We start from the raw sequence: 9,871 nt of genomic DNA on the forward strand, positions 1-9,871 counted from the left end.
CAACCATGCATGGCCCCATTCCCAACCCTGGGGCGCCCCGCCCACATAGGCCACACCCACCAAAAATTTCCATTTACTATAATTTTTTCATTTCTACACGGATTCACTTCAAATTGATACTGAACTTCTCTTATGACATTAGGATCAATCTCAACTATGCATGGCCCCATAACCAACCCTGGGACCCCGCCCACATAGACCACACCCACCCAAAATTGCCTTTACTATAATTTCTTCATTTCTACACCGATTCACTTCAAATTGATATTGAACTTCTCTTATGACAATACAGTCAATCTCAACTATGCATGGCCCCATTACCAACCCTGGGGCGCCCCGCCCACATAGACCACACCCACCCAAAATTGCCTTTTACTATAATTTATTCATTTCTACACCGATTCACTTCAAATTGATACTGAACCTCTCTTATGACAATACGGTCAATCTCAACTATGCATGGCCCCATTACCAACCCTGGGGCCCCGCCCACATAGACCACACCCGCCCAAAATTGCCTTTTACTATAATTTCTTCATTTCTACACCGATTCACTTCAAATTGATACTGAACTTCTCTTATGACAATACGGTCAATCTCAACTATGCATGGCACAATTACCAACCCTGGGGCGCCCTGCCCACATATGTCACACCCACCCAAAATTGCCTTTTACTATAACTTCTTCATTTCTACACCAATTCACTTCTAATTGATGATGAACTTCTCTTATGACAAAACGGTCAATCTCAGCTATGCATGGCCCCATTACCAACCCTGGGGCACACCTAGGTCAAACATTCGGCGTGGGGATACGCGTCGGCCTCTGCCGCGCCATTTCTAGTTGACTTTGTTTTAGCTAGTTAGTTACAAAACCAATTTCAACAGCAAAATGTTTAAATAAACATATTACTATAATTACAATGAAATTAATACATACATTTGAACACTTCATAAAAGAATACAACCACAAGAGTACCTTTGTTATATGGTGTTATGAAATTATTCAATTTATCAAACATATTGTACATGTACAATCATTAAACAGCCATGAAATTAGGACAGGGTCAGAAAGTGTCTCTTTCCCAGGAACTCAGTTTCTATTTATAGACAGGCCATGTAGTGACAGTCAAAATACTTCATTACTCATGTTTATAAATCAATAATTCTGAATCTTCTTTTGGCTACTGTAGCATTCAAAGGGCACATATGAATTATAGAATAATTACTTTATAATACATCAGGAGGTTATCTACTATGTAAAAATGGCCTTAAAATGGACCTGTTCCCAAACCAATATTGTAAAAAAATATTCCCAATTTAAAAAAAAATAATATTTTTTTTATTTGTAGATAGAAGTGTCTAAAGGTAAAGCCTGATGTGTCAATATTTGCTGATAAACAAGTCTGATTCTGTCCATTAAGTCAATAAAAAATCCCAAATTAGCCATTTTATCTCTTTAACAAAGCCCAATTTAACCAGACAATCCTTTTCTTAAAATAGCTAGAAAACCCTTGTACATAATACGAATGTTATCATGATGAATCCACCATGATTCTTACCTGTATCAGTAGCTGATTTATTTTCATAGAGTTTGCAGACTAGTTTGCCATTCAATGTGTACTTGAACAGAGCAGTACCAGATGCAATAAACAAGTATCCCTGAATGTGGGCAATACTATTACAACTATGTTGTAACTCAAGCTTCCTGCCTATGGCGAGTTGGCTCTGGCTTACTGTGATTAACTGGACCTCATTATTGACAGCCACTGCAACCTCACTGGGTGTGATCTGACACATGTCCCATGGCTTAGCAGTCACATCCCAGTGACTTACCACCTGGTACTGCTGGTTTAGAAGCTTGACTCTCTCATTATCTCCGTCTGCAACCAGGACCTGTCCATCAAGAAGAACACAGATGGCTGTGATATAGCATTTCTTCGAATCACTTGTTATTCTCACAGTGTGCTCAGACTTTCCATGGACAGTAAACACATGGTTATGCAATACTCTCGCAAGACCTGACAGTTTAGACAAGTACTGTTCAATGTCAGTGTTAGCTTTCATACTCTCTATCAGCCTCCCCAGACCTGACAATCTGACAATGTACTGCTCAGTGCCTTGTATAGTCTGGTTTAATACCGAACATTCAAGTTTAACACTGTTCTCACCCAGGTACGATTCAACTTTTTGTATCTTGTCCATGCATTTCAGACTCGCTATCATGCAGAGTTTCTTCTTCTTGTTGTCACTGCTGTATAGAAGGAGTTCATGGAGTGCTTTTAATTCATGATGATGACGGATGCAGGTTTCAACACCAGTTTTGAGAGAATCTTCAAGACTTGATAGTGTAATTTTTGCTTCATTCAAAGTAATATTTTCTATATGAAACAAAGTGGAATGCATTAATTCATAGATTTTGTTTTGCTCAACTTTAGGTATTTTCTTTAAAGTTCTCCTCACAATTTTGGCCATAGTGGATTTAATTTTGTCATTCATTTTGTGTACCATGAGTTCTTGCCCCTGGTATGAACTCTTCAGATCGTGGATTCCAGACTCACAGCAACTCTGCAGTTTCCTCAGTTTTCTCATATTGATCAGGAGCTTCTCAAACAGTTCTTGTACTTCTGCTGCCTGCTTCTTGGCTGAGTTAAGTGTTACTTTTTTGCATTTTCTGAAAGAAAATCAATAATTTCAGGGATTTTGTGGAGGTTTGTTGGCTATGCTACATGTATATGATATGTATCGTCCATGATAAAATTGAGACCAGTTTGGGGCCGTCCATAATGTATGTCATGCTCCAGATGGAAGGAGGGGGTGTTAGAAAGTGTTACAGTTTGTGACATGGGGAGGGGGTGGGTCAGGCCATGTGTGAGGTCACACATTTTTTTAAAAACAAGGGCTGTTTGTAAATCATGCATGCCCCCCATATGGGCTGTCTGTTGTAGTGGCAGCCATTGTGTGTACACCATTTTTGTCACTGTGACCATGACCTTTGACCTAGTGACCTAAAAATCAAAAGGGGTAATCTGCGAGTCACGATCAATGTACCTATGAAGTGTCATGATCCTAGGCAAAAGCGTACTTGAGTTATCATCCGAAAATCATTTTACTATTTCGGGTCACCGTGACCTTGACCTTTGACCTTGTGACCTCAAAATCAATAGGGGTCATCTGCAAGTCATGATCAATCTACCTATGAAGTTTCATGATCCTAGGCGTATGCGTTCTCGAGTTATCATCCGAAAACCATTTTACTATTTCGGGTCACCGTGACCTTGACCTTTGACCTAGTGACCTCAAAATCAATAGGGGTCATCTGCGAGTCATGATAAATCTACCCATGAAGTTTCATGATCCTAGGCGTATGCGTTCTTGAGTTATCATCCGGAAACCATTTTACTATTTCGGGTCACCGTGACCTTGACCTTTGACCTAGTGACCTCAAAATTAATAGGGGTCATCTGCAAGTCATGATCAATCTACCCATGAAGTTTCATGATCCTAGGCGTATGCGTTCTTGAGTTATAACTCAAAAACCATTTTACTATTTCTGTTTCTGTTTTTCTGTTAGATGTTTAAACAAAAATTAATTATTTTTTTTTTTGGGGGGGGGGTGGGGGTAAGGGGGGTGGGTGTGAGAGGGGGGTATAATGTGGGGTGTGGTAATATATTAGATGATGTTTAAAAAAAATGGCTGTGAGGTTGGGGGGGGGGGTAATATAGGTTGGGGTGATGTTGGTAAACAAGTATGCAAAATATAAAAGCAATATGTCAAGGGACAATGAAAAAAATAACAGATGCTCTCAGACTGACATTGACAAAGATCCTCTATTTATTATACATAAAATTTAAACTTATTGCATTTGTTTCTCCTGTATATAAGAAAGATACAAGAGTTCCGCGGTCGGAGATGACCGCATTGAAGCCGGATTTTTGATTTAAATGACAGGAAAGTACCTTTCGTGTTTTTGTCAATGCAATACTTAAATTACTGAAATATTGTTCAAAGGTCAAAATGAAATGTAAGTACTTTTCAAGGCATGAGCAAACCTTGTGTTATGTTTTGAATGCATGCATATACATGAACAACAATAACATTTAAGGTCACAAATATGAACTTGAATTGACAATTAGGAAAGTTTGATCTCAATTTTTTTATTAGCAAATTAGTAACCTATTGTTTGAAGTTTCCATCAATTTCATTATCAAATGTAAGAAAATAAACTTAGATGAAATAATACTATTTATTGTTTTGCTTTCACATACCTACACAGAAATCCTTTACGTCAAGTTTGAGATTCTAGGTCCAAGCATACCAAAGTTATAACAATTTTAACATTTTAACATTGAAGGTCACAGTGACCTTGACCTTCAAATGAATGACATTGAAATGAGCAGTGGTGATCTTCTAGTACTGGCCAACCTTTATGTCAAGTTTGAAGACTCTAGGTACAAGCATACCAAAGTTATAACATGGAATAAGAACTTTAACATTTTTACCTACCAAAGTTATAAGAACTTTAACATTTTTACATTCAAGGTCACAGTGACCTTGACCTTAGAATGAATGACCTTGAAATGACCAGTGGTCATCTAAGTGTGCTTGCAAACCTTCATGTCAAGTTTGAAGACTCTATGTCCAAGCATACCAAAGTTATAACAATTTTAACATTTTAACATTTAAGGTCACAGTGACCTTGACCTTCAAATGAATGACATTGAAATGACCAGTGGTCATCTTCTAGTACTGGCCAATCTTTATTTCAAGTTTGAAGACTCTAGGTACAAGCATACCAAAGTTATAACATGAAATAAGAACTTTAACATTTTTACATTCAAGGTCACAGTGACCTTGACCTTCAAATGAATGACCTTGAAATGTCCAGTGGTTACTTACTAGTTCTGGCCAACCTTCATGTCAAGTTTCAAGACTCTAGGTCCAAGCATACCAAAGTTATAACAACTTTAACATTTTTACATTCAAGGTCACAGTGACCTTGACCTTCAAATGAATGACCTTGAAATGTCCAGTGGTTACTTACTAGTTCTGGCCAACCTTCATGTCAAGTTTCAAGACTCTAGGTCCAAGCATACCAAAGTTATAACAACTTTAACATTTTTATATTGAAGGTCACAGTGACCTTCACCTTCAAATGAATGACCTTGAAATGACCAGTGGTCATCTGTTAATCCTGGCCAACCTTCATGTCAAGTTTGAAGACTCTAGGTCCAAGCATACCAAAGTTATACCATGAAATAAGAACTTTAACATTTTTAAATTCAAGGTCACAGTGACCTTGACCTTCAAATGAATGACCTTGAAATGACCAGTGGTTACTAACTAGTTATGGCCAACCTTCATGTCAAGTTTCAAGACTCTAGGTCCAAGCATACCAAAGTTATAACAACTTTAACATTTTTTATATTGAAGGTCACAGTGACCTTGACCTTCAAATGAACGACCTTGAAATGACCAGTGGTCATCTGTTAATCCTGGCCAACCTTCATGTCAAGTTTGAAGACTCTAGGTCCAAGCATACCAAAGTTATACCATGAAATAAGAACTTTAACATTTTTACATTCAAGGTCACAGTGACCTTGACCTTCAAATGAATGACCTTGAAATGACCAGTGGTTACTAACTAGTTATGGCCAACCTTCATGTCAAGTTTCAAGACTCTAGGTCCAAGCATACCAAAGTTATAACAACTTTAACATTTTTTATATTGAAGGTCACAGTGACCTTGACCTTCAAATGAATGACCTTGAAATGACCAGTGGTCATCTGTTAATCCTGGCCAACCTTCATGTCAAGTTTGAAGACTCTAGGTCCAAGCATACCAAAGTTATACCATGAAATAAGAACTTTAACATTTTCGAGCACGCCGCCACCCCGCCCGCCCGCCCGCCCCCCCGCCCGCCCGACAACATCAATCTATAAGCCGAGATTTTTTCGAAAAAAATCCGGCTAATAAAAGTGTATTACCTCCCCTGTCCTGCTTATATTTATATTAATCAAAAAAATTAAACATTAACACAATATTTAATATACAAAATATACAAAAAAAATCTCATATTCTGATAATATGTTTACTGATCCACTTTATTTTACTCAAATGGTAGTCACAGCTATTGTAAACAACATGGCGGACATTTTAGAAAAAGACGCGAATAACAATAACAATAACAATGACTACTTCTATCAAGTTTATTACAGTTTCTTTTACAGTTTCTTGTCATACTATGATACCAATGTTTTCTGATTATTGAGTTTAATAAAGTTTGTAAAACTTGTTTTTCTGCTGTTTTCTTCACAGATACATATTCTGTAAAATATCGCGGTACGTACCGCGATACAGTGTTGCCGTACCACGATATACCGCGGTACGCTCACGGCGTATCGTGACAGCCCTAGGGAGAGCCCTTCATATGTGTCCTCATATGCCTTGTTATGAGTATCTTTCTTTACTTTCGTAATATATCGTATGTTGATATTTGATTTAAACGCAGTTTTCTTTCGAAACATTTAAATCACATGTCAATAGTGCCATCATGCGAAAATGGGTCTTATGTGTTTCGGCAAGCGTTTGTTAAACCCAACATGTGCTTTTGCACAGTCAGGCCATAGGCGATGCTGTTCGCTATAAAATCACTCAATATGTTTTGTTTCTCCTTACCAGAAGGAGAGATAGCTGAGTGGGCTATTTATAGGATGGGCGCATATGGAATAAGACCCATTTTGGCATGACGAGGGTCATTACAAATCTAATTGCGAATTGAAAATGCCAATTTTAAGAACAATGCTTTCTGATACAAAATTGAATTCAAAATAGCAAACTTGGTAATAATGGCAGCCTATCCACACATTAAGGAATGATTTCCAGACGTGCTGACCAAGTACGGCAGACATTGGGGTATGATAATTAAACGATTTTCATTCATCATGACACTACTATTTCGCTAATGATTGTTTTCTCATCTTGGAGGCGAAAGTGAAATTCTGCGAGATGGATTATTACGCGTAATTGTAACAGGGCCACAATTTGTGTCGTTTGAGCATACAGAGAGTAGTCCGGAAATCCTTACACTGAACAGTGCTACATCCTTTGAATTGAGCACATACGCAGTGATGTAACAAAAATTCAGAGGTTGTATCTCGAATCAGCTAATTAAATATTCAAAAATATTCATGCGTGTCTGTTGGCCTTATATAAAAGTCACTAAGATGAAAACTGAGTAAAACAGATACGCCTTAAAGCGCACAAGTGCTTTATACCTATGTTTATGTCAGCGTTGTTGACACTGTGTGAACTGCTCAGGTAACAAGTAAAGCATAAACAGCAATGTTTATACAGTCAATCTTGTATTAAGAGGCCACTCAAGGGAGTAATCAAAAGTGGTCTCTTAATAAAATGGTCTTTAAATAAAAAAGGCCATTCTGGAAGAATGCTTACCCTCAATTTTAATCTATATAAAGGATAATCTCTTTTGTCAACAATGATTTTAACTTTTATAATAAAATGAATATAAACACAATACATAAGCAATATTTTACTTATAATGTGTTTTATTTTTTCACTTATTATAAATTATCATATATTATAAATGAATTGTGTGTACATATTTATTTGCAAAAACAACATAGACAAGGAAATATTTTTCGCATTTTTTTTCACCTGACACATAATTTTCCATGTCTTCAAGCACCTCGGCTTTACGCTTAAGAATGTTCTGAATTTGAGTTTTACCGATTCCAAACTCATCTGCAATTTTACGTGCACTTTTACTCTTTGACAATTCCAAAACCTGAATTTTCTCGTTCAACGTTAAAACTTTTCGTCTTGACATTTTAATTTCTGCATGTACGCTTAAGGAAATCTGACTCGATTATGATACATAATGAGCTGAAAAAATTAAAACACGTCAATTGAAAACAAACAAACAGACCTGGTTGGAAAATTTATTAAGTAAATAACAATGTGATTGGCTAACAAATATCTACTAATTAGCATAATTACAAATTGGTAATGTACGAATTTCGACAGATGTTGCCGATTAATAGTTTATTTTCCGCACTTCTCAGGAAATGTTTGTCGCGTACAGTGCATTGTTTCTGCACCTGTTATCTATACTCGAGAAAAATCGGTGTTGCCTCTTAACGTTCCACATAGTAAACTTTTTAAGCTGTAGACTGTGCGTAAAACGTTCCTCTATTATTGAACTCGATAAATTGATATGCAGTCTACAACAATACCGGTCAGAACCGGTCAACGAGACACAGCATAAACATAATGGTTGGTGTGAAAACAAAGCAGCAGTGTAATAGTACATCTTATTGGCTTAGATAAACAATTAACACGGATTTGTCCCTGAAAGATCAATACATTAACCACTTTTACCTCCTAGTGGTCGCTTAATTCAAGATTTGGACATCAAAATACATAGAAATCAGCGGTCGCTGGTCGCGTAAGACAAAAGTCGCTGAATACAATATCATTATATAGCGAAAAAGCTCCGTGGGATTTCAAAATGGTCGCATAAGACAAAGGTCGCTTAATACAAGTGGTCGCATCCACAAGATTGACTGTATACTTTTATTCCTCCATATACAAGATACGAAGATTATTGTGTATTTTGAATTTGTATATGGTGTCAAAAATCAAAAGTTTTGTACACGGAAATTTCATTATGAATTTATATTCTTGGTGAGATAGTTATTTAATATTAGAAAATATATTCCTTTAATATGATGGTGACTGCAAATTTTCTTTATATTAAGTTCTCATTACCATTTTCATCATACTTTCTATGCTTTCAGAACGTCCAAAAAGCATGTTGTTTTTATTTTGTCTAAGTTATTTCTATGAAATAATAAGGATGATAAAAAGTGCACACAAAACTTAACCACTGCGCTATGACACACACTTTATAAAGTTGAATGACGTAAGTTCATTTCAAACTTGCGATTGATTGTGAAAAATGAATTGCGTGTTAAATAATGCAATAGCGAACATCTTTAGTGCCTTCAGCGCTTTGATTAATTCCTGACGAATAAATGGACTCGAGCAAAAGATAACTAGTCTGACAAATAAGAAATACCTCAAAGTATGTTGTTTTAAGGATTTTTAATGTTTAAATACCTGTGACTTAAGGAAACACATTTTGAGCAGCACAGCTGACTGTGATCTCTGCAGAACGTCTCTAGTTGTTTATGAGTGTGTATTTCACACATAAGTATAACAGCCTCCAACTCCTTTGAGACTGGCCAGTTCCTCATATTTAGTCGGTCATGCTTTACATGTTCACTAAACAAATAGTCATGATGTAGCTCACAGCACTGTCTACAAAAACACTGTTGACATTTTTCACAGTAATACACTGCATATTCTTCGATATTCTTGTTTTTCTTGCATGATACACAACCGAAGAAGAAAACTCTATCAGACTGTGTCGCCATTTTGTTTACAAACTTTCAATAAAGTAATATAGAGCACATGTATTTTACTTAAATATAAACCTATACTCCCTTAATGATATAACATAGATGTGTTGTCACTTTCATAGCCTAGTGTCCACAGTGCAACAACAAAAGTATTTTAACCTCAATGTAACATGCACAATCTACAATTGACTTCCAACATTAAACTACCTCTAGATAGGCTCTGAAAACTTTATACCTGCTGTATCATGTGACACAATGATTGGTCAATATGGAGAGTCATCAAGGTTTAAAGGGATTTATTCAGACTTGTCTGTGTATCAGGAAGACTTTTGATTTAAAGAAAAACTTGTCTTAAATTTGATTTTAATAATGCGATATTGAATCTTGAAAGTTGAATAATAAAGGGACTTGAATGAGATGAAGTCA

At 36.4% G+C, this 9,871-nt stretch overlaps 1 protein-coding gene across 1 annotated transcript; it reads right to left on the minus strand.

The window, feature by feature from the left end:
* Positions 1 to 1,152: 1,152 nt before the first annotated feature.
* On the minus strand, positions 1,153 to 9,650 carry LOC127865172 (uncharacterized). The gene is made up of 3 exons (XM_052405125.1): positions 9,144 to 9,650; positions 1,563 to 2,674; positions 1,153 to 1,187 (listed from the first exon to the last, which is right to left on the minus strand). The coding sequence occupies exons 1-3, from the start codon at positions 9,458 to 9,460 to the stop codon at positions 1,153 to 1,155; spliced, it is 1,464 nt and encodes a 487-aa protein (XP_052261085.1). The 5' UTR covers positions 9,461 to 9,650.
* Positions 9,651 to 9,871: the final 221 nt, after the last annotated feature.

Source organism: Dreissena polymorpha, chromosome 1 (assembly GCF_020536995.1).
Source record: "Dreissena polymorpha isolate Duluth1 chromosome 1, UMN_Dpol_1.0, whole genome shotgun sequence".
Lineage (NCBI taxonomy): Eukaryota > Metazoa > Mollusca > Bivalvia > Myida > Dreissenidae > Dreissena > Dreissena polymorpha.

Excerpts from the sequence above, each read along its gene's own strand:
- LOC127865172 (XM_052405125.1), bottom strand. The coding sequence starts at position 9,460 with ATGGCGACACAGTCTGATAGAGTTTTCTTCTTCGGTTGTGTATCATGC. Across the intron at positions 2,675-9,143 it reads TGTGTTTCCTTAAGTCACAG|AAAATGCAAAAAAGTAACAC; the intron begins GTATTTAAACAT and ends ATTTTCTTTCAG. Across the intron at positions 1,188-1,562 it reads TAAATCAGCTACTGATACAG|TAGCCAAAAGAAGATTCAGA; the intron begins GTAAGAATCATG and ends TGAATGCTACAG.